Genomic DNA, 25376 nt, shown 5'->3' with positions numbered 1-25376 from the left:
AAAATTACGAATTCAGTCACATAACATACGATATTGCATAAGCACGTAATTTGAATTCAAGCCGCTTGTGTGGAACAGAGTCAAAAGCCTTGTGGAAATCTAGAAACACGAATTTGAAATTCCTTGTAAATAGCACTCAACACTTCGTGTGCGTGAAGACCTAGTTGTGTTTCACAAAAACTTTTTCCAAATCCGTATTGACTGTCAATAGACCGTTCTTCAAATCAAAATGGCTCTGAGCACTATGGGACTTAACATCTGTGATCATCAGTCCCCTAGAACTTAGAACTACTTAAACCTAACCAACCTAAGGACATCACACACATCCATGCCCGAGGCAGGATTCGAACCTGCGACCGTAGCGGTCACGCGGTTCCAGACTGAAGCGCCTAGAACCGTTCGGCCACAACGGCCGGCAATAGACAGTTCTCTTCTAGGTAAATCGTAATGTTCGAACACAATATATGTTCCAAAATCCTACTGCATGTCGACGTTACTGATATGGGCCTGTAATTTATTGGATTACTAACTTTCTTGAATATTGGTGTGATCTGTCCAACTTCCCAGTCTTTGGGTATGGATCTATCGTCGAGCGAGTGACTGAATGTGAAAGTTAAGCAGGGAGCTATTGCAACAGCATGGTATGAAAGGAACATAATTAATATACAATTTGGGCCGGAAGGCTTACTTTTATTGAGTGATTTAAGTTGCTTCACTACTCCGAGGATAATTACTTTTAAGTTAGTCATGTTGACAGCTGTTCTTGATTCGAATTCCGGAACATTTACTTTGTCTTCCTTAGTGAAGGAATTTCGGATGGCTGTATTGAGCAACCCTGCTTTGGCAGCACTGTCGTCGATAGTATTTCCATTGCTATCACGCCGAGAAGGCATTGATTGTGTGTTGCCGCTAGCATACTTTACATTCGACCAGACTCTCTTTGGATTTTCTTCCAGGTTTCGAGAATAGGTTTCGTTGTGGAAACTATTACAAGCACCTCGCATTGACGTCCGCGGTAAATTTCGAGCTTCAATAAAAGATTGCCACTCTCGAGATTTTGCGTTCGTTTGAATTTGGCATGCTTTTTTCATTGTTTCTCCAACAGTGATCTGAGCCGTTTTGTGTACCAAGGAGAATCAACTGCGTCGTTTCTTAATATATTTGGTATAAATCTCTCAATTGGTGTCGATATTATTTCTTTGATTTCAAACTACATCTCGTCTACACTTATATTTGGAAGGAGTGGAGAATGTCTCTCAGGAATGCGTCAAATGAATTTCTGCTTTTTTTGAATGGGTATATTTTTTGTTTATTTTTGGAGGATTTGGATGTTACAGTATTCAGTCTCGCTACGACAACCCTGTGCTTACTAATCCCTGTGTCGGTTTTGATGCTCGTTATTACTGAATGGCGGTGTGTCTGAAATGTTGCCCACGGACACCCATCATAAAAACGCGTAATTTCAACGCTGAGAATCACTGTTCTGACTTACATCGCAGAGGCCTGAAACGAAGGGTGAAATGTATGTAAGAAAGGATGAGAAGACCTTCCCATAGTTTTACACGTCCCCGGTGGCGTTGGGCAGATTTGTGGCGAATTTTACATCTACATCTACATCCATACTCCGCAAGCCACCTGGCGGAGGGTACTTTGAGTACCTCTACCTGTTATCCCTTCTATTACAGTCTCGTATTGTTCGTAGAAAGAAAGATTGTCGGTATGCCTCTGTGTGGGCTCTAATCTCTCTGATTTTATCCTCGTGGTCTCTTCGCGAGATATACGTAGGAGGGAGCAATGTACTGCTTGATTCCTCGGTGAAGGTATGGTCTCGAAACTTCAACTAAAGCCCGTACCGAGCTACTGACCGTCTCTCTTGCAGAGTCTTCCACTGCAGTTTATGTATCATGTCTGTAACGCTTTCGCGATTAATAAATGATCCTGTAACGAAGCGCGCTGCTCTCCGTGGGATCTTCTCTATCTCTTCTATCAACCCTATCTGGTACGGATCCCACACAGGTGAGCAGTATTCATGCAGTGGGCGAACAAGTGTACTGTAACCTACTTCCTTTGTCTTCGGATTGCGTTTCCTTAGGATTCTTCCAATGAATCTCAGTCTGGCATCTGCTTTACCGATGATTAATTTTATATGATCATTCCATTTTAAATCACTCCTAATGCCTACTCCCAGATAATTTATGGAATTAACTGCTTCCAGTTGCTGACTGCTATATTGTAGCTAAATGATAAAGGATCTTTCTTTCTATGTATTTGCAGCACATTACACTTGTCTACATTGAGATTTTGGTGCCAATGTGACATCATTAACCCAATTTACACCTCACATGAACTGAGTTCTGGCCTTCTTTCGCTTGTGTCAACACCTTGCTGTTTGATGCGCCGCCGAGCTGAGGGTGACGCTGCAGGTCGATGTGTTTTTGTACCATTACAGAGGAATGTTGTAGGCACCCCTGAGCCAAACTTAAGACTTTTGCTTCGCAATGGGGTGCAGTGTCGGGGTTTGAAAACGTGAAAATTAATTTTGCTGCGCAGTGTATTTGTATTTGCAAGTAGGATATCATGAACTTCTTCTATAATGCCATACTAAACGATGTGTCGTTGTTTTGTGTTTGAAGCGACGAAGATATTCGTATATCTATTCCTTCTTCTTATGATTGCTATAACTGCCCTAATTTTAGGTGTGAAGTATTAAAACTCTGCAGTATGTACAAATGTTAGTCTAATGTTTGTGAGATCATTGACAATCAACAAAAGAGAACCATTTATGTTCAAACAACATGGCGTAACATGTTGAGATCACATTCGACACTGGTGTTCCGTTGTACGAAGCTATATAGACTATCCTGGACTCTAAACTTGTTACCTGCTGTAAGGGAAGTTTCAGTAGGCCATGAATAAAAGAGGTAATGATGTACACGTCGAATGGCATTATGATCCAACTTTCAACTAAACAATTTAGGTAGCGTGACACAGTAGTTGGACATCTAAAGTTATTTTTCTCCCAGTAACGTTATAACATAGTTCGAAAAATTTTACAAAACGCTTATATTCATAAAAAACTAAGACAGCATATTTTACTGGAAATTGTAGAATATTACAGTAATTTGTGATAGAGATAGGTATTTACCGTTCAATGACGAAAATTGGTGGAATTTTTTTTATATGATGGAATTGAGTAATAGACTCTAGAATTAAGCTCAAGAATTCGCGTCTGTAAAGAATTCGCGTTAGTATTTTGCAGCTGTGACTTATTAAACTGATAGTTCGGTAAATTTCACATCTGTCAACACCTGCTTTCTTTGGGATTGGAATTATTATATTCTTCTTGAAGTCTGGGGGTATTTCGCCTCTCTCATACATCTTGCTCACCAGATGGTAGAGTTTTGTCAGGACTGGCTCTCCCAAGGCTGTCAGTAGTTCTAATGGAATGTTTTCTACTCCCGGGGCCTTGTTTCGACTTAGGTAATAAAGGTAATAAAAGAGAGCAGTATGAACAGTAGCTATACAGACAAGAAATAAGTCAACGCTGTGATGACAGACGGTCACATCCTTGTGGGTGCTGGACCCCTAATGGCGGAGCGTAACTAGAAAGATACAATCGAAGTCATCCCAAAGAGGTCTGCCCTGACGGAAATCCCAGTGAAGACAATCAGAATACATTAATCGAAAACTTCTTAAAAGATGGATTCACATTCTTATGACAATGACTCGTAGTTTCATTATATAACTAACCTCTTCTGTAGGCCTTATGGCTGCCTCCACATGTGCCAGCACAATTGTTTCTGGGATTTGGTGGCACCTGTTATACGCCTGTTACATAAAGATTCATCTGCTCGACGAAGCAAGAGCACGTAATCATAGGGAAATACAATGGCAACATCCGGAAATTATTTCCCACACCTGAAAACCATATTATTTACAAGCAGAAGCGGAACAGAATCAGTCAAGCTGTGAGAAACGCAGAAAACAGGATTACTCACACATTAACCAAAATTACAAATAGATCAGCAGCCCTATGGAAAAACATATATGGTCTTGGTATAAGCAATGATTCCATTGACCCAACAGATGAACTGAACCGATATTGCACATTATTTACAACGACAATTTAATCACAACCTAAACAGAGACTCATTTCGTAGAGGTAAACGGCTGCAGCGACGAAAAGCTCTATCTGTAGCACATTATTTGCAGTACCATAAAAAAAGCCTATTAGATCAGCATCTAATCAAATGAAAGTATGTGGATCCACACACCTTATCAAGTCTCAAGCATCTATGATGTATATATGCAGACTGGAGTAACGAATGAAATTTTGTACGAAGGCCGGGCTTCAGACTGCGATCTGTTGCCCACTTGGCAGACGCGCTAACCACTACGCCACCCCGGCACTGTGGCAACTGCACGGACCACCATAGCACGCCTCTGTCCTCAATACAAATTTCTGTTCACCTCTCAGCCAACTGGTTATTCCCCCTAAACTCAAACAGCCCTGCAGAGGATCTCCAGTTATATTGGAATAGTACCTCAACATCTAACGAAACGGTGGATCCTGCCTGAAATAAAGGCATAAATGCTTTAATCAAATGAAACTATATTGTTTCAGAGACCTTCTCGAGTCTCAAACATATATATATATATATATAGACTGAAGCGACAAATAAAAATTTGTACCAAGATCGAGATTCGAAACACACAGCTTCATTTGATTAACGCACCTATGTCTGTGTTTCAGGCAGGATCCACCTTTTCGTTCGATGTTGAGATGATATTCCAATGCAGATGGAGACCTACGCAATGCTGTTCCAGTTTAGAGGAAACACCAAGAGGACTTAGGCATGAATGGCAAACTGGACTGAGGACAAAGGCATGGTAAGGTACTCAGTGAAGCTGTGTAAAGCTATTGTGGTCTAGTCGCGTAGTGGTTAGCGTTTCTGTCTACTTAGGAATGGACCGTATTTCTAATCCCAGCCTTGGTAATTATTTTTATTTTTTTATATGACATATTAATTAGGACCAAATTGAGGAGCAAGTCTCCATGGTCATGGAACGACTCAGAACATGAAATTATAAAAGAAGAGTAGTTATAGGTAAAACGAAACGAATTTGAATCCTACGCAGACGATAAACCATAAGCCTAAATAAACATAATCAAGAACGGAACATAGGAATTATATTGTTCCAGGAGTTTCTCGACAGAAACAGAGTGAGCCATGAGGAAACTCTTCAGTTTAGACTTAAAAGTGCTTCGATTACGCCTAAGATTTTTTAAATTCTTGTGATAGTTTATGGAAAATGAACGCGGCAAAATACTGCACGCATTTCTGCACAAGAGCAAAGGAGGTGCGTCCCAAATTCACACTGGATTCCTGCCTAGTATTGAATGAGTGAAAGCCTGACAAATGATCAGGGTAGAAAGTACTATATTCAAATGTTCTACGTTTTTTGTTGTACTTACTGACATCTTCCACAACCACGAGAATAATCTCATTTTTGGGTCTATGGAACGAAAAGCCTATCTAATCTGTCTAATCTAATCTGCTACCTCTTGAGAATAAACTGGTATGGTTAACAACAAGCGAAAATAAGTAGAATTTGTCCTGAGACGCCCATGTCAGAATCCCACACTACTGGTCAGGCGTCGACGAGAGGTTCGCAAACGTACACCACACATTGCTCGACCCGTCCGTTTCTGAGCCAAAAATACCGCTTGTGAATCACAAGAGTTATCCCAAAAAATAATACCGTTCGTCATGAGCGACTGAAAATAAGCAAAGCAGGTTACTTTTCGCGTTGAATGATCACTTACTTCAGGTATTGTTCTAATGGTAAATAAAGCATCATTTAGATTTTGAACAACATCCTGAATATGGGCTTTCCACGACAGTTAACTATCTGTTCGAACGCCTTGGAGTTTCGTTTAGTGTCACTAATCATATGTCCGGTCTGTGTACTCAAAATTTCAATTTTTGTTGAATTGTGTGTTAGAAACTGTAAAACCCGAGTCTTACTGGGATTTAGCATCAATTCCCTACAAGCCAGGAACGTATGTCCTGAACTGCATTATTTGATACTGTGTCAAAATTGCACACAATTTCCTTCACTACCAAGTTGGTACATCTACATCTACGTGATTACTCTGCAAATCACAATAAAATGCCTGGCAGAGAGTTCAATGAACCACCTCTCTACCGTTCCACTCTCGAACGGCGCGCGGGAAAAGTGAGCATTTTTCTCGTGATGATCATTTATCCTTATTCAGGTGGGTGCCAACAGAATGTTTTCGCAATCGGAGGAGAAAACTGGTGGTTGAAATTTCATGAGAAGATTCCGTCGCAATGAAAAACGCATTTTTTAAATGATTACCACTCCAATTCACGTATCATGTCTGTGGCACTATCTCCCTTATTTCGCGATAATACAAAACGAGCTGCCCTTCTTTGTACTTTTTCGATGTCATCCGTCAGCCCCACCTGATGCGGATCCCACACCGCACAGCAATCCTCTAGAACAGGGCGGACAAGCGTGGTGTAAGCAGTCTCTTTAGTAGGCCTGTTGCACCTTCTAAGCATTCTGCCAAAGAATCGCAGTCTTTGGTTTGCTCTACCCACAATATTATCTATGTGATCGTTCCAGTTTACGTTATTTGTAACTGTAATTCCTAAGTATTTAGTTGAATTTACAGCCTTCAGATTTGTGTGACTTATTCAGGGTCAACTGTCGCTTCTCGCACCACCCAGACATCTTACCTAAATCATTCTGCAATTCATTTTTGTCACCTGATGACTTTACAAGACGGTAAATGACAGCATCATCTGCAAACAATCTAAGACGGCTACTGAGATTGTCTCCTATGTCGTTAATATAGATCAGGAACGGTAGAGGGCCTATAACACTTCCTTGGGGAACGCTGGATATTACTTCTGTCTTACTCGATGACTTTCCGTCTATTACTATGAACTGTGACCTGACAGGAAATCACGAATCCAGTCGCACAACTGAGGCAATATTCCATAGGCGTGCAGTTTGGTACGAAGACGCTTGTGAGCAACCGTGTCGCAAGCCTTCTGGAAATCTAAAAATATGGAATCAATTTGACATCCCCTGTCAATAGCACTCATTACTTCATGAGTATAAAGAACTAGTTGTGATCCGCAAGAACGATATTTTCTGAATCCGTGCTGACTATGTGTCAATAAATGGTTTTCTTCGAGGTACTTCATAATATTCCAATACGGTATATGTTCCAAAACCCTACTGCAAATCGACGTTAGTGATATGGGCCTGTAATTCAGCAGATTACTCCTACTTCCCTTTTTGGGTATTGGTGTGACTTGAGCAATTTTCCAGTCTTTAGGTACGGATTTTTCTGTGAGCGAGCGGTTGTATATAAATGCTAAATATGGAGCTATTATATCAGCATATTCTGAGAGGAACCTGGCCGTTATATTTTCTGTACCGGAGGCCTTGCCTTTATTAAGTGATTTAAGCTGCTTTGTTACACCGAGAATATCTAGTTCTTGGTAGTTGTTCTTGATTGGAATTCAGGAGTATTTAATCCGTCTTCTTTGGTGAAGGAGTTTCGGAAAACCGTGTTTAATAACTCTGCTTTGGTGGCACTGTCACCAGTGACTTCACCGTTGTTATCGCACAGTGTGTGTGAAATCTTATGGGACTTCACTGCTAAGGTCATCAGTCCCTAAGCTTACACACTACTTAACCTAAATTATCCTAAGGACAAACACACACACCCATGCCCGAGGGAGGACTCGAGCCTCCGCCGAGACCAGTCGCACAGTCCACGACTGCAGCGCCTTAGACCGCTCGGCTAATTCCGCGCTATCGCACAGTGAAAATATTGATTGCGTATATATCTCTCAATTGCAGTCGATACTATCTCTTTGAAAGCATTCCACAATTTTTCTGCACTTACATGATCAGATCGGAAAAAGTGAGGACTGTCGCTCAAAAAGGCGTTAAGAGCATTTCCATCAGCTTTTTTAAATAGATATACTTTGCGTTCCTTTTTGATGGTTGTAGGTGTTATGGTATTCAGCCTGGCAGCAACTGCCTTGTGGTCGCTTATCCCTGTATTCGTCACGATATTCATTATTTGTCCAAGATTATTTGTTACTAAGAGGACAAGTATGCTATCGTAACCATTTACGCTTCGAGTGGGCTGATGAACTAATGTTTCAAAATAATTTTCTGAGAAAGAATTCAGTACAATTTCTGATGACGTTTTGTGTCTGCAGCCGACTTTTAACCTAAAATGTTTCCAGCATATCGGGGGTTGATTGAAGTCGCCACCGACTATAATTATGTGAGTGGGGCACCTATTTGAAATGAGACTCAAGTTCTCTTTGAACTGTTCAGCAACTACATCTTCTGAACCGGGGGGGGGGGGGGGGGGTGGTGGTAAAACGATCCAATTAATAGTTTAGTCCGACATTCAGGTATAACCTCTACCCCTACTATTTCGCAGGAACTGTGTACTTCAATTTCACTACAAGGCAGACTACTTCTGACAGCAATAAATACTCCACCACCAAATGTATTTAATCTATCCTTTCTGAACACTGTTAGATCGTTTGAAAAAGTTTCGACTGAACTTATTTCCGGCCTTAGCCAGCTTTATGTATCTCTCACTATTTGAGCTTCAGTGCTTTCTATTAGGGCTTGTAGCTCTGGCTCTTTCCCAACACAGATACGACAATTTATAACTACAATACCGATCGTTTCTACAACTAACGTATTGTGTTTTACATATCTCCTTTTAGACGAACTCCCTTTCTGTGGTTCCCTGACATCCTCTAACCTAAAAAACCTCCCAGTCCCTTCCCCCTTCCACACTGCCCCCGCTACCCGTGTAGCCGCTTCCTGTGTGTAGTGGACTTCTGACCTACTAAGCGGATCCCGGAAATCCACCACCCCATGGCGCAAGTCCAGGAATCTGCAGCCTACACGATCACAGAACCGCCTGAGCCTCTGATTCAGACCGTCCACTCGGCTCTGAACCACAGGACCACAGTCGGTTCTATCGACGATGCTGCAGATGGTGAGCTCCGCCTTAATCTCGGAAGCAAAACTAGCAGCCTTTACCATTTCCGATAGCCGCCTGAAACCAGAGAGGGTCTCCTCCGATCCAAAGCGACACGCGCCATTGGTACCGACATGAGCCACCAACTGCAGTTGGCTGCATTCTGTACTCTTCATAGCATACTCTTTCACATTTGGGATGACTCCCCCCGGTATGCACACGGAGTGCACACTAGCTTCCATCCCCTCCTTGGCAGCCACGTTCCTAAGGGGCCTCATTATGCACCAAACGTTGGAGCTCCCAATTACCATCAAACCCACCCTCTGTGAATGCTCAGACCATGCAGGCCGAGAAGATTCCTCTGGAACGACAGCATCCGGCATATAGACATTATCAGCCACAGATAACGCCCGAAACGTGTTCGTCAAACGAATTGGGGAGGTGCTACTTGTTTTTTTTTTTAACTATGGGATTTAACATCTATGGTTCGACGCGCAAGTCGCCGAAGTGGCGTCAAATCGAAAGACTTGCACCAGGCGAACGGTCTACCTGACAGGAGGCCCTCGTCACATGACATTTTTATTTTTTTTAACATCTATGGTCATCAGTCCCCTAGAACTTAGAACTACTTAAACCTAGCTAACCTAAGGACATTACCCAACACCCAGTCATCACGAGGCACAGAAAATCCCTGACCCCGCCGGGAATCGAACCCGGGAACCCGGGCGCGGGAAGCGAGAACCCTACCGCACGGGAGGCGCTACGATCTGCTCCTCAGAAAGTTTTTTGCTGCCAGCAAGACTTTGGAATGATCACCCACTTAATCATGGGTGGTCAACCTCAGTGCAAGCAGTACCTTGGGCGGCCACAGCAGTGGACTGATTGGGGGACACGTGGGACGTGCTCGACGTCCCTCGTATCCCCGCGTTCGACCTGCGCACAGAGATGCCCCTTGGCAGCAGCCTCAAGCTGTGTGACGGAAGCCAACGCAGCCTGGAGCTGTGAGCGATGGGTCACCAGCTCACCTGGCATCCGTACACATCAATCACAGTTCCTATCCATTACTGCAGTCGCTCCTGTTTGAAGCTCCTAAAAATATGTAATAAACGAACGGTGTACTCGGCTTATTAGCACGAGGTGCTCTGTCTCTGACGGTCTACCCAGTCAGCAGCAAAAAGAAATATTTTAGAATCGCCTAGAAGGCGTCTCATTTATGCAAGTAAGAAACAGTAGCGGCCCCAGCGCCGACCACTGTGGCACCAGCATCCCCAGCCTCCCCTCCCCATCCCTCTTAAGTATGACTCATTGAGACTGCACATCACAGCCCTTCTCAGTACTGTGGATAATGACCTTCTGCTGACAGTTCTTAATGTAAGAGCTGAGCGAAATGTGAGCTACTCCCCTTATTACATAATGGGCCAACTTTTGAAGTATTATTTTGTGATTAACACAATCAAACACCTTTCTTACATCAAAGAAGACACCTAACATTCGCAACCTTTCATGTAACCCTTCCAGAGACTCACAGAGAAAAGAGAATATATCATTTCCAGTTGTTAAACTACCTATAAAACCAAACGGTACATCAGACAGCAAATTATGTGAACTGTAATAATCAATTACCCTTGTACATACAACCTTCTCAGTAACTTTAACAAACACCTATGGGATAGAAGTAAGTCTAAAATTCTCTGCATTATCCCTTTCTCTGTTTTTATAATGTGGGTGCACTACTGAAAATTTCAATCGGTCGGGAAACTGACCATTCGTCGCTTCAGTCTGTATACATAGGTCAGCATGAAGACATCACAGTCCAAATAATGAAGCTCAATATTGACTCTGTACTGCCCAGTATAACACATACCTTCATCCATTCCTTAACCACACAAGTTTTCCCTGAGACCTGGAAAAGGGGCTAGTTAAGCCATTACCTAAAAACGACCCTGCCACAGCAACCTCTGATTACTGACCTATTTGCGTTCTTCCTTCACTGTCCAAAGTCTTATAACATATAGTCTACGACCAGCTAACAAACTACCTAACTACAAGTAACCTGCTAGCCGAATTTAAATCAAGCTTCCAAAAACTTCGAAGCCCAACATCTGCTTTAATGAAGTTAACAGATGATCTGATGCTTGCCATGGATGCACAAGAGGCAACAACCATGTGCCTCTTAGACATCAGCAAGGCTTTTGACACCGTCGACAATGACATTTTACTTGCCAAACGTAGCAGGCTAAATCTCTCGCCAAGTGCAGTGCAGTGGTTTTGCTCATACCTGAAGTCTAGCCAGCATTACATCCGGCCTGGCACCATAAATTCACAATGGAGGAAGGTAGTATCAGTTTTCCCTAGGGTTCGGTTTAGGTTCCACACTCTTTTCATTGTATGTAAATTACGTGTCATCAGTCCTGTCCTATTGCAAATACCACATGTACAATGATGACCTCCACTTGTATCTAAGTGCCAAACCTGTAAACCTGAAGTCAGCCATAGAGAATCTCAATACCGACAAATGTGCAAATAGGAGCGGTATGTATGGTTAAAACTCAATCCATCCCAAACCGAAAAGGTACTGGTTGGTGATTCAACGCTCATTAGTCCGAAATATCGGAAGTCCCTATCATCTTTAACCCTAAATGAGACAAATGTCAACTTCTCTCCTTCAGCAAAGAGTCTACGAGTAATAACAGATGAAAATCTAGATATGACAGAGTGATAACCGCAATGTGTAATAAGGCATCAGTATCCCTCCAAGCTACACAAAAATATTAAAAGCTCTTCTTTCTTCACCTAAAAATAAACTTGTACAGACACTTTTAGTTACTGGTTACAGCTATGTTATCCTCGTTTACGTCGCCTGGAACTGAGTTCGTTATATCTGTGATGTAAAATTCTTTGATCATATTTATATTCACAGCTATCCTGATTGCGTGCAGACAAGTACAAAGATTTCCATATCCTTCGCCTTCTCTACTGTGTTATCGTCCGCCCCCGGTAGCTGGGTGGTCAGCGCGACAGACTGTCAATCCTAAGGGCCCGGGTTCGATTCCCGGCTGGATCGGAGATTTTCTCCGTTCAGGGACTGGGTGTTGTGTTGTCATCATCATCATTTCATCCCCATCGACGCGCAAGTCGCCGAAGTGGCGTCAAATCGAAAGACTTGCACCAGGCGAGCGGTCTACCCGACGGGAGGCCCTCGTCACACGACATTATTACTGTGTTATCAATGAACACTGTGTCTCATATCTCTCCTCGACATTAATGCTCTGGTCTGAACAACACAAATTGCAATGAGAATGAAAGCCTTTTTGTTCCACTCCATAGGTCACCTAACTTCTCGAAGTCCTTCTCAGTAGCAGGAAACCGATTCTGAAACAGCCTCCCGCCTTATATTAAAGAACTGAATATCGTCTCCAGCTTCAGAAGACAGGATATGACATATCTACTAAAGCAACAATAAATTTACCAATGTTCCTGTACGCACTCGTTACACTTGCACATCCTTCTTTACAACCTGATCTTACTCATTTCCCAGTAATCTTAGCCGATGTAGTCTCCTTAAATTCCCTTTCCCCAGAACTCACTAAATTAGAAAATATCTTATTTGTAGACCTATTAATTCTATTTGCATTTGACACTATCATTATTGTTATTAATGCCACAACTATTGTAATTATTATTATTATTATTATTATTATTATTATTATTATTATTATTCACTATTAGTGGCTACAACTGCATTAGTACAAGTAATGCCAGTATTAACCTTGTTACTTCATAGTCAATATAATTTACTCAATATATGACCAGTATTTACCATTCTCATGGATACCATTATTTACGAATGTACTCAACCTGATATCGTCAAAACAGGTTTAGCGCGCTCTCTTGAGTGTAGTGGTTGATGAAGAGGAGAAAAGAAGCGGTGTAATGTGGGACGACAGATAGGCAAATTTAAGCACCGGTCAATAATAATAACTCATCACACGTCTACTACAAGTACACAGCACTGTTCGACAGAGCACGGACACCAAGACACAAATCCAAATCGCATTTATTATAGGCAACTTACAAGCTGCACGAAACGCTGGCAGCGTCCACAGTTTGTGGCGAGTGCGCGAGGTACGTACTGTGGTGTGCGCGTAGTTGTAGCCGTCTGGGTTGGCCGTGGGCAGGACGTGCCAGTCGAAGGCCTGGGCAACGCGCCGCACAGCCTCGCTGTCGTTGGTGAGCAGCTGGTGGACCAGGAACGTCGCCGTCGACACGGACGGCCATTCGGCGCCGTCTATGCCTGAGCACAGAGCAAGCGGCGTCACGATCCGGCGGTTATGGAGCGCTACTCATGCTGAATTGAAGAAAGTACTGTAAATGGCAAAAAGGAGGGCTTCCTTACTAAAATGGTTGGTTGGTTGATTTGGCGAGGGTGTGGAGGGGGGTCGGAGACACCAAACAACGAGGTCATCGGTTCCATCGGATTAGGGAAGGATGGGAAGGGAAATAGGCCGTGCCCTTTCAAAGGAGACAGCCCGGCATTTGCCTTAAGTGATTCAGGGAAATCACGGGAAACTTAGATTTGTGAGTCCAGTGTACTAACCACTGCGCCACCTCGCTCAGTACTGAAATGGGGTACACTCAATTCTTCGTCACGAATCTCCTTCCTCGCTTTTTCCCATTCCTCTACGGTGTGGCCATTGTTATTTGAATCTTCACGATGTTAGTGTTAGTTGGCGGCCAGATATCCTTCCTGGCGTCAGAACTCCCTCCGACACGGAATCTGTGTACCCCACCTGTCTGGGTCTAGAGTAAGCCACATGTTCAGGTGTGATAAGGTTTTCTAAATGTTTGTCCAGTGTGTTTAGGAGGCGAGACGTGGGTCGCAGTCCTGTATTCACCTACGTGGATGTAGGAAAAATGGTACAAATGGCTCTGAGCACTATGGGACTTGACTGCTGCGGTCATCAGTCCGCTAGAACTTAGAACTACTTAAACCTAACTAACTTAAGAACATCACACACATCCATGCCCGAGGCAGGATTCGAACCTGCGACCGTAGCGGTCGCGCGGTTTCAGACTGTAGTGCCTAGAACCGCTCGGCTACCCTGGCCGGCTATGTAGGAAACCGCCTCAAATCTACACCCAGGCCAGCCGACTCACCCGTCCTCTTCGTTAAACGGCGAGGCAGATTCGATCTGGCCCCGACTCACCTCTCCGAGTTTCCTAAGTGGCGAGTAGACGTACTCGGCTATGAGGGCCTTAACAATGCTTCGTCGCAACACATTGAGATACACTTACGAGAACAGATTTTTACGCCACCCGAGAGGGATTATTAACGAAATGTTGTGAAGCAGTAGTGACACGCGGGACCTCAACCAACCATAATTTCAATTGAAATGATAATTAAATGGACACCCTAGCTGCAAACAGGCGTTGACGTACTTCATTGGGGACATGTTGAAAATGTGTGCCCCGACCAGGACTCGAACATCTATTAGGCGCACTACGAATGTAGTGGTGTGGACATGTTGGGAATGTAGGTCTCACAGGGAGCGTGCAAGAGATAAGTCCCTACAGTCGCACTAACCTCTGTGCCCTCGGTGGCTCAGATGGATCGCCGGCACGGTAGCTCAGCTTGTTCGGTCAGAGGGTTAGCCACCCTCTGTAACAAAAAACTGAGTGAACAGAACAACGCCCCGAACATATTCAACGAACAATATAGAACAAAATGAGATTAAAAAAAAAAGATGGATAGAGCGTCCGCCATGTAAGCAGGAGATCCCGAGTTCGAGTCCCGGTCGGAGCACACATATTCAACATGTCCCCAATGAAGTACATCACCTCTTGTTTGCAGCTAGGGTGTCCATTTAATTATCATGTCATTTCTAGCAAAGCTGCATGGTCATCTACCGTAACTGTTCTTTGGGGAACAGACTACCGTCACATATAATTTCAGTTATTTTTAAGGAGTGACAATTTTTCACATGTTCTCGCTTTCTTCTTAGTCGGAGAAGCCACAAAATATATCGAAAGAGGGACTCGCTAGAAAGGTCAAATATCATTATCTCGTCTAGAGCGGGGTGCCTAGCTTCCACCTTCATGCATATTGAATACGCAATCCACCTGTGATCACCTGGCTGAAGAGAAATCAGTAATAATATCATCGAACAAACGATTCTTTAGTCATTACTAGTAGTCGGACTGCGTCGCCCATTGTCCATGAAAATGGCATGTTGTTCGCTATATAAGGAAAATATGTTTTCTTTTCTGGAACGGTATAGCATACCTTCAGTATGATACGTCGATATTCGAAGACATCCAGAACTACTTACTGAGGCGTAGCATTTGTAGCATTTAATGAAGGCAAGTAAATTCAGGTAGAGATGAGTCATGGTTCTAGCCTGACGATTGGTCAACGATGATTGTCATCTATAAACTGTAATCACGTGAGGCTGTAAACATTGTGCTGTAGATAACGAATGACATTAAAAGGAAATTTGTTCACTCTTCCTGGCACAATTTTCAACAGAAATGGTTACTCCTCATAGCACGGAAGGGTATGGCGAATTCTGTGGGTTGATTAAGCAGGTGGAAGTCGCAGGACAACCGATATATGTTCTGCTTTATGGCTCAAGGAATTATGGTGGAAAGAACTGGTATCCAGATGTGTAGAAGCTGAACTATTATCGACAAGGTACTAAAGAGTTCAACATTAGCAATTCACTTTATTAATGTCGATGTTGGTGAAACAGCAAAGTGGAAGGATCAAAATAGTCAATTCGGGAAAGATTCTAGACTTCTTCTCACAGGTGTCCTAACTCTCCTGCGTTGGGCTGCACGGCATCGACTGGTGGAATCGCCGGCCGAAGTGGCCGTGCGGTTAAAGGCGCTGCAGTCTGGAACCGCAAGACCGCTACGGTCGCAGGTTCGAATCCTGCCTCGGGCATGGATGTTTTTGATGTCCTTAGGTTAGTTAGGTTTAACTAGTTCTAAGTTCTAGGGGACTAATGACCTCAGCAGTTGAGTCCCATAGTGCTCAGAGCCATTTGAACCATTTGAACTGGTGGAATCAGAATTGGCTCATGAACAATTAATTGAAATGATTTTGGAATAAGATACAAATGGAAATTAATTTCTTTATGAACGCATATCTAGATAATAATTAACAATGGATCAAGCTGTTGCTGAACTATATCATTTGGAGAACACTTCGCTGTGGTAAAGCTAAATCCTTGTATACCTATTTTCATCTAAAATTAAAAGATATTTGTTTTATAAAAGCGTAACGGATGTGTGCTTATGATCGAGAGAACCTCCAAGTTCCAAGTAGTAATGGCTGTGACCAAACGTCGTAGGTATAGTACAGTCAATGAGGTCATAATCTTTCAAAATAGTCGTAGACTGTGCGGCTGGTCCCGGCGGAGGTTCGAGTCCTCCCTCGGACATGGGTATGTGTGTTTGTCCTTAGGCTAATTTAGGTTAAGTAGTGTGTAAGCTTAGGGACTGATGACCTTGGCAGTTAAGTCCCATAAGATTTCACACACATTTGAACATTTTTGAACATTCAAAACAATGTATTTTGCAAACTAAATGTTGTCTTCTGTGAATATTATATATTTGATTAATTGTTACAAATTTAATAGTTTAGTTATTGGTGTGAGCGAAGGGGTAAATGCGAAGTAATATGATAAATGAATATTGATCTATTTACTCGCGGAGTGTATTTGTAGCGTGAGAACTGTATCTAGATAGTATGAGTGAGTCATTTGCTCTGGGGAAATTTTATAACATGTAATTAGCCAGTTCATAGTACTGGGGAAACAAAACCCATACTACGACAATTCAGTTAGATTCAGATGAGATTGTTTTGACATTCCTGATGTTGTTTTCTGTAAGTGATTGTAAAACAATCCATTTTGGTAGGAATCCAAGGAATGGCGCTAAGCCCCGTTTTCTAATTTTCTTCACCTAAGAAATCGCGCTAAAAAGATATTATGTTGTGATGGACTCATAATAAAAGACGGGAGATGGTGCGATTTAATACTGACGTATCATTGGCTATCATGTTTCCCAGCTAACAAGAACAGAGAAGATACGCGCGTATTTTGTGGGCTATTGAACAGCTTCTTGGAGTCTACAGAGATTCGCATCTCATCCAACATAGCGATAGGACGCGTGTATGAACAGCTCTGAGTAGACGTAACAATTTTTCGGAGTCGTTAGTTAAACTTGACCGCGTAGTGCCGCAAACTAATCGCGCATGAGTGAGAAAAACGAACGAGCGAAATTCTGCCTTTTCTGCGTAAACTGTGAGTACTGAAGCAAGTAAAATCGGCATGGCATGTCGTATAAATCGTGACCGATAATTCAAAGTTCGAAGAAACCATTTGGATAATATAGAGCAATCATTCAAAAACAACATCAGTTTGTGAACTTGTCGGTAACAGGATCGGTTAAATACGATGAGCTGGTTATTACGAGCGACTGTGTTTGCGTGTGGATGTCGAGATTCAAACTTCAGACTAGCACGGGCATGGCGGTGTCTTATATCAAAGAAGTAGCAACATAACGAACTGCTGAAACATCGAACTGTTCATTCACAAAACTATCTATCCTGCAATAGCTCAGTTATCCTGAATCCAGGAAAAAGATTTGTTCTACCCTGCAAGCACGAATAGTGCGACTGTTTCCACTGCAGTTCACCAAGTGGAGAATCATTGTTCGTCCTCTGAGAGGTTAAGCGTGGACTGGACTCCAGAAGCAGAAATCACTGAAAAGTGAGTGAAAATCTGGTGTAGGCTATACGTAAACAGAGCTGCTGCATTGAGGCTGAATAGAAATCTTACTTGTGTTGATCAGCGTGTAGTGCTTTCCTTTCCGATGTCATAAGCACTTAAATAAATGCCTATTATATCCACAAATAACGGACCCCCCCCCCCTCCGACACAGATAATCATCCAGAAAACAAATAAGTCAGCCCTTTGTTTTCACGATCACCGTAACGTTGAACGACAGGGGTTGCACATTTCGGTCTTGAAAATCAGGTATCTGTGGGAATCTGTTTGTCTACTTTCTAGTACGAGGCCGAATAAGAGCCATACTACTGCCCTATAATACCAAGGTGCTGTCGGAATGAAACACTTCTCTATTGTATTGGCACTGTTACTGCAGTAACGAATGTTCCTTCCCTGTACTATAGCGTAAGTCAGAGAAATCATCGATGTCCCCATCTGTTGACTCAGGGATCGAGACGTGGCTGCACGATCCGTTACAGCCATGCGGATAAGATGCCTGTGATCTCGACTGCTAGTGATACGAGGCCTTTGTGATCCAGCTCGGCGTTCTGTATTACCCTCCTGAAACCATCGATTCCATATTCTGCTAACAGTCATTGGACCTCGACCAACGCGAGCAGCAATGTCGCGATATGCTACCAACGAACATAAAAAGAAAATGTAAAGGGATGAAGTGTAACAAGAAATAAAAAGAGCTTAAGTGGTACTCACCGGCCTCAACGAAGACGACGGGTCTGCCGGGCCCGTGGCAAATCCGGACACCCTTGAGCGGCCGTCCCTCGAAGGAGCTGCCTGCCACGATGATCGAAGCCGCCTCAGGGTGTCGGGCCACGGTGGCGTCTATCCGCGCGTTCAGCTGCCAACACGAGGCTGATCTGATTCCTCACCGACACACAGATTCGCTTCATCTGCCTCATTTCACATCAGCCCAGGAAATTTCAGCACTGCTAACTATAGTTCCACGTGCACAATATTGGGTAATACAGGCATTTGTCCTACCACAACATACCACTAAGATGGGCTATTCCTCGTGAAACCACCAAACCTCAAGGAGAGGCACAAAGTGCATCTTTCACCCCATTACTTAGATATTCTCCAAAGAAAACATATATATGAGAAACTATGACTTAATATAATGCACGGCAAATAAATTCATATTTCTGGTTAATCATACACTACTGGCTATTAAAATAGCTACACCACGAAGATGACGTGCTACAGACGCGAAATTTGACCGACAGGAAGAAGATGCTGTGATATGCAAATGAGTAGCTTTTCAGAGCATTCACACAAGGTTGGCGCCGGTGGCGGCACCTACAACGTGCTAACACGAGGAAAGTTTCCAACCGATTTCTCATACACAAACAGCAGTTGACCGGCGTTGCCTGGTGAAACGTTGTTGTGATGCCTCGTGTAAGGAGGAGAAATGCGTACCATCACGTTTCCGACTTTCATAAAGGTCGGATTGTAGCCTATCGCGATTGCGGTTTATCGTATCGCGACGTTACTGCTCGCGTTGGTCGAGATCCAATGACTGTTAATATGGAATCGATGGGTTCAGGAGGGTAATACAGAACGCCGAGCTGGATCCCAACGACCTCGTATCACTAGCAGTCGAGATGACAGGCATCTTATCCGCATGGCTGTAACGGATCGTGCAGCCACGTCTCGATCCATGAGTCGACAGATGGGGACGTTTCCAAGACAACAACCATCTGCACGAACAGTTCGACTACGTTTGCAGCAGCACGGACTATCAGCTCGGAGATCGTGGCTGCGGTTACCCTTAACGCTGCATCAGAGACAGGAGCGCCTGCGATGGTGTACTCAACGACGAACCTTGTTGCACGAACGGCAAAGCGTCGTTTTTTCGGATGAATCCAGGTTCTGTTTACAGCATCATGATGGTCGCATCCGTGTTTGGCAACATCGCGGTGAACGCACATTGGAAGCGTGTATTCGTCATCGCCATACTGGCGTATCACCTTACGTGATGGTCTGGGGTGCTATTGGTTACACGTCTCGGTCACATCTTGTTCACTTTGAACAGCAGACGTTACATTTCAGATGTGTTACGATCCGTGGCTCTATCCTTCATTCGATCCATGCGAAACCCTACATTTCTGCAGGATAATGCACGACCGCATGTTGCAGGTCCTGTACGGTCCTTTCTGGATACAGAAAATGTTGGACTGCTGCCCTGGCCAGCACATTCTCTAGATGTCTCACCAATTGAAAACGTCTGGTCAATGGTGGCCGAGCAACTAGCTCGTCACAATACGCCAGTCACTACTCTTGATGAACTGTGGTACCGTGTTGAAGCTGCATGGGCAGTTGTACCTGTACACGCCATCCAAGCTCTGTTTGACTCAATGCCCAGGCGTGTCAAGGCCGTTATTACGGCCAGAGGCGGTAGTTCTGGGTATTGATTTTTCAGGATCTATGCACCCAAATTGCGTGAAAATGTAACCACATGGCAGTTCTAGTATAATATATTTATCCAATGAATACCCGTTCATCATCTGCATTTCTTCTTCGTATAGCAATTTTAATGGGCGGTAGTGTAGTATGTACCATGCGTCCAGCTCTAACTACCATTCTGTGTTCTGAGTCTGTTAATTCCCGTCGTGCGGCCTTTATCGCGTCGGAAACCTTTCCAAGTGAATCAGATGAGTACAACTGATAGCAACGCCAACGCGCTACCCTTTTATATCTTGTGTACGTGATGTTACCTCCATCCGTATGTGTGCAAATCGCTATCCCGCGAATTTCTCATGTCAATGTATGGCGCCTACCTCACTGCACAGATGTTGGTTGTTCCAGAGTGGCTTCGAATCTCATGTCTTCTTATTGAAGTTTGGATTGGGAAAAACAAAAGAAACGGAACTGAAAAATGAATTTGTTTCAGCCCAACCACAGCCGGCCGGTGTGGCCGAGTGGTTCTAGGCGCTTCAGTCTGGAACCGCGCGACCGCTACGATCGCAGGTTCGAATCCTGCCTCGGGCATGGAAGTGTGTGATGTCCTTAGGTTAGCAGGTTTAAGTAGTTCTAAGTTCTAGGGGGCTGATGACCTCAGTTGTCCCATAGTGCTCAGAGCCATTTGAACCATTCAGCTCAACCACCCTCGATCGTATACAACCCATTGCTCTTCTCCCCAACCACTTTACCTGCTACACATTGTGTGACAGTGATTTCCAGAATGATTAAGTGATTTTCGAGGTGGGACATATTCTGAACAGCCAAAATGTAGTCTTCTATACCACAGTGTCGGGCAGCTCAATCATCACCGGAAAAATGTCACACTGAATGGTGAAATTGTAGAGAAGCCCACCTAACATCATCAGCGTTCATGGCCGCAGCTTGGTTTCCTGGAGTGTGAATTAAAATTCTATGATTACCCTGGGTAATTTCCCTGAAGGCACAGGTAGCAATGTGTGATGATTTTAATGAAATTTTCTATGATCTCAGTCAGGTAATTACGAACCATGAGAGGCCAAGGTGAAGCATCGTGCATTTCACCAAATAATTGCAGATAATGTTGTAATGAGAACTGCTGATGTTACTGAAAATCTATCTTAGCTTTTTAAAGACAAACCTCTCTGTGACGTACCTAGGTCTGTCTCGTAGCGTCTGCTTCTTGAGTTCTGTGCGTGGTGCCTTTGAGAGCACTAAACGGATCCTCGGCTGAATTTGCGTGTTTTGCTGATCATGGTAGAAATATATTGAAATAGTGGTTTGCCACTTGTAGACGAATTAATGGGAAGTGTATAGTTGGGGTGTGGGAAGGCATCGCCTAGAGCAGCAGAAGTTTATAACAAATAATTTCTTTAGTAGAACTAGAATTATGTGTAAAATGAACTCACTGCGACACTCAAAAGTTAGGATAACTCAGGTCGCTAACTTATCATTCCTGCTGGCTACGCTAAGGTCACGGTCCTACTCCGATTGCTCGACAGCAAATATCAGTAACATACATGAGCTGTAATTCTTAACCATCCTTGGTAGAGCTTTTAGGATACTGAACATAGTATTTGAAATTTATACTAATGTCGACGAACAAGAAAATGATGGACGTTTGACTGCCTTGCTATCTCTGAGGTAGGCCCATTTTATCTCTGATAATGATCCCTTCGTCGCAGTACATTCAATAAATGGAGCCTCGACGCTGCTAGAACGACTTGGCTGTCATTGATGTCTTCCCTCAGTCCTATAGGCCTGATATCAAAATTTCCAATGTTCACCTGTCTATCAAGTCAGATAAGATTCTATAAGTTTTTTACAGTATTGCATCGTCCTCAGCGCTCCTTGTTTCCACGATTTATAGTTGTGTTTATGATTTTTCTCTAATGTGAATGAAAACGTGCATGTGGCTATGGCTTCCAATCGGTTAGACCGATAGCTTGGTGCAAGATTTTTTTACTTGATGCCACTTCGGCGACTCGCGTGTCGATAAGGATTAAGTGATGATGAAGGTAACATAACAGTTCCCGAGCGGAAAAAAATTCCGTCCCGATCGGAAATCCTATCCGTGCTCCTCCTATTGCATTCTGCCGCCGTGGCCAGATATGGAGACGGACTTAACTGTAATTCATGGGTAAGAGTGTATTGAGTATACACAAAGTTTATAAAATTGTTTCAACTTTCATTCCAGCATGTGTTCAAGAGTGTGTAAAACATCATTTATATAGTCAAATCAAGACTCCTAATAGTTCCGAAAATTGGTTTTAATTGCATTGAATACAAATTTTTGCCCATTTAAAACGAACAAATAAATGTAATCTTTGAACTGTTAACATCTTCACCTAATAACGCCCATTTACGTTTAATGTTACATACTTATCTTTTATAGTGCCATTCTAATTGAAAATCTCTAAGGAATAAACATTTATAAGGGGATTGTTGCTGCTACTGTCTGGTATAACAGCTGCCTGGCTATGTTAACACTAGAAACGGCTTGTGAGATAAACTTGCTTCACAGCTGTTTATGACATAAGACAGAAAACTGATAAGTTTCAGTTTTCCCAAGTAATAAGTATTGAACAGAAGAATTGTCTTCAACAACAAAAGAAAATATTCAACTTGCATCAACAATGAGGTTTTGAAATTGTGTCTATTAAATTGTGTCTATTAAAAGTAAGTCATGAAGTGGTAGAGAGCGGGAGTTCTCACCTCAGGTAGGTCCTGGTAGGTTTCCCAGTCGTAGTCCGTGCTGTTCTTGCCACTGCTCTCACCGTCCTGCCTGTTGGAAAGAGATTAAATGGAAATTTGTGGTAAGGTCTTATGGCACCAAACTGCTCAGGTCAACGGTCGCTAAGCCTACACACTACTTAAACTAACTTACGCTATAGACAACACACACACCCTTGCCGGAGGGAGGACTCGAATCTCCGACGGGGGAGCCGCACGGGCCGTGACAAGGCGCCCTAGACAGCGCGGCTACCCCGCGCGGCAGAAAAGGGATTACTCATTAACAGGTATAACTTTATAGAATTTAAAATGATACTTCATATTTAACAGAAAACGTTGCCGAAGCTGTACGAGGTAACCAAACAATGCGCTGCTGAAACCGCAGAAGATAAAATGTAATCAATATGAACACATAACGTTAAATAATGTGACACAGCAGAGTAAAAACGATTAAATTAAATTGTGGGAACCTGATCCACTTATTATGCGAACAGCTGTAGCTTTTCATGGATAAACATGTTTAAGCAGCTTTGTGCCATCATGAAAGGCTACTTTTCTTCAGTCTTTATTTTGTAAAATGTTAGATTCAGTAGAAACTACTTACGTTATTATAGCATGGCTGTCAGAGCTATATTCGTGGTATGTGCCCTCACCTCCCGTAGAAATACATAATACTATTTTCCTTATGCCTCTGCAGCAGCACCATAAACACTGTTACTTGTGAAGTTAGAATTGTAATTTGCGAGTGTGATTCATCGAAAACACGTTCTGCGTTCCTGTGTGCAGTTTGTTCAGCATATGAGAACAGGTACAACGAAAAGAACCTAACGTTCTAGGAAGTAAGAACTGAATAAAAGTGTAGATAATGGTAACGAGACACTGAAACACTTTTGCGCATTTAAAAAAAAAAAAAGAAAAAAGAAAGAAAGAAAAGAAAAAAACAGCTGTGTGCATAATGGGAGTAACTGAATTGCCATAATTTAGTCGGCCAGTGCATCTGTCATTAAAGCCCCAAAAGCACACTACCATGATTCAATGAAATACTCTGAGGAAAAGACTGACTTACATTTTTCAACGGAATAACATATTATGTGAAAAATCTCTGCAACTTCCATAACAGAATAAAATTGCGTACTGGTCCAGAATTTGAAACCACAGCTCTCATCTTGCTTACATGATACAACTGATAAGACAATAGGGTATTTGACTTTCTCGAAATCGTCTTAAATGGTTAATAATGTCATTTTATGCTCATAGCATGCTGCTTTCCTTCTTGAATTTCATTATCCTTTAAAAAACATAAATGAAATTCAATTAATTTGAACGCCCACTATAACGCTCCATTCGAGTCACGTGATGCGTGTGACGTCACTGGCTAGCTCACTGCTCCTACTATCATAAAGATAATTAACAGTGAAGTCTTATTTTGGAATTTACGTTTCGGAAAACAGATTATAAATGGTGTGTAATACCTCAATCTACGAGGGTGAGTCAAATGAGAACCTTAAATTTGTAATAACAAATCGAAATTTCGCGCCATTATCCTGTAAGTTGGTAAGCGTGCTATAAACAGCGTGCAGAATGGCCAGCAGGTGGCAGCATAGTGCAGATGCACACATACCGTCGCAGTATCAGTATAAAGATGGCCACCCCACTTGTGACTTGCACCAGGGAAGAACAGCGTTCTGTTATTCGGTTTTTGCGTAGTGAAGGTGTGAAACCTATTGAAATTCATCGACGAATGAAGGTTCAGTACGGTGATGTATGTTTGTCACAGCAGCAAGTTTACGAATGGAGTAGGAAGTTCGAGTTCGCAAATGGTGTGAATTCAGTGGAAGATGCTCCTCGTCCAGGTCAGGCACAACGAGTTGTGACTCCACAGAACATCACAGAAGTTGAAGCCATAGTGAAAGAAAACCGTCGAGTGACACTGAATGACATTGCAGCATGTTTACAGATTAGTCATGGGTCAGCACACCACATTGTGCATGATGTGCTCCAGTTTCACAAAGTGTCTGCAAGATGGGTGCCACGGCAGCTGACTCCTGAAATGAGAGAACGACGTGTTGTTGCTTGTGAAGTATTTCTTCGGCGCCTTGAACCACAAGGTGATGGCTTCCTTGCAAGAATCGTTACATTGGACGAAACCTGGGTTCACTTCCACCAACTGGAAACGAAGAGAGCGAGCAACGAATGGCGCCATTCCTCATCACCAAAACGAAAGAAGTTTCGTACAGAGTCATCAACAGGGAAGGTTATGCTGACTCTCTTTTGGGGCGAAAAAGGCGTCATTTTGGAGCATTACATGCCTAGAGGGACCACTGTCACCAGTGCATCAT

At 43.0% G+C, this 25376-nt stretch overlaps 1 protein-coding gene across 1 annotated transcript in view; it reads right to left on the bottom strand.

Annotated features, from left to right (window-relative positions):
- Nucleotides 1-25376, bottom strand: part of LOC124594428 (zinc carboxypeptidase A 1-like) — a 66966-nt gene that overhangs the window by 26450 nt on the left and 15140 nt on the right. The window contains exons 3-5 of the mRNA XM_047132805.1: nucleotides 23020-23089; nucleotides 18562-18706; nucleotides 13192-13352 (exon numbers count right to left, since the gene is read on the bottom strand). Coding sequence (XP_046988761.1) covers nucleotides 13192-13352; nucleotides 18562-18706; nucleotides 23020-23089 — 376 coding nt within the window. The remainder of the gene's footprint in view (nucleotides 1-13191; nucleotides 13353-18561; nucleotides 18707-23019; nucleotides 23090-25376) is intronic.

This window comes from Schistocerca americana, chromosome 1, assembly GCF_021461395.2.
Source record: "Schistocerca americana isolate TAMUIC-IGC-003095 chromosome 1, iqSchAmer2.1, whole genome shotgun sequence".
Taxonomy (NCBI): domain Eukaryota; kingdom Metazoa; phylum Arthropoda; class Insecta; order Orthoptera; family Acrididae; genus Schistocerca; species Schistocerca americana.
Note: the sequence above shows the minus strand (reverse complement) of the source record. Positions and strands in the feature narration are given on the sequence as shown.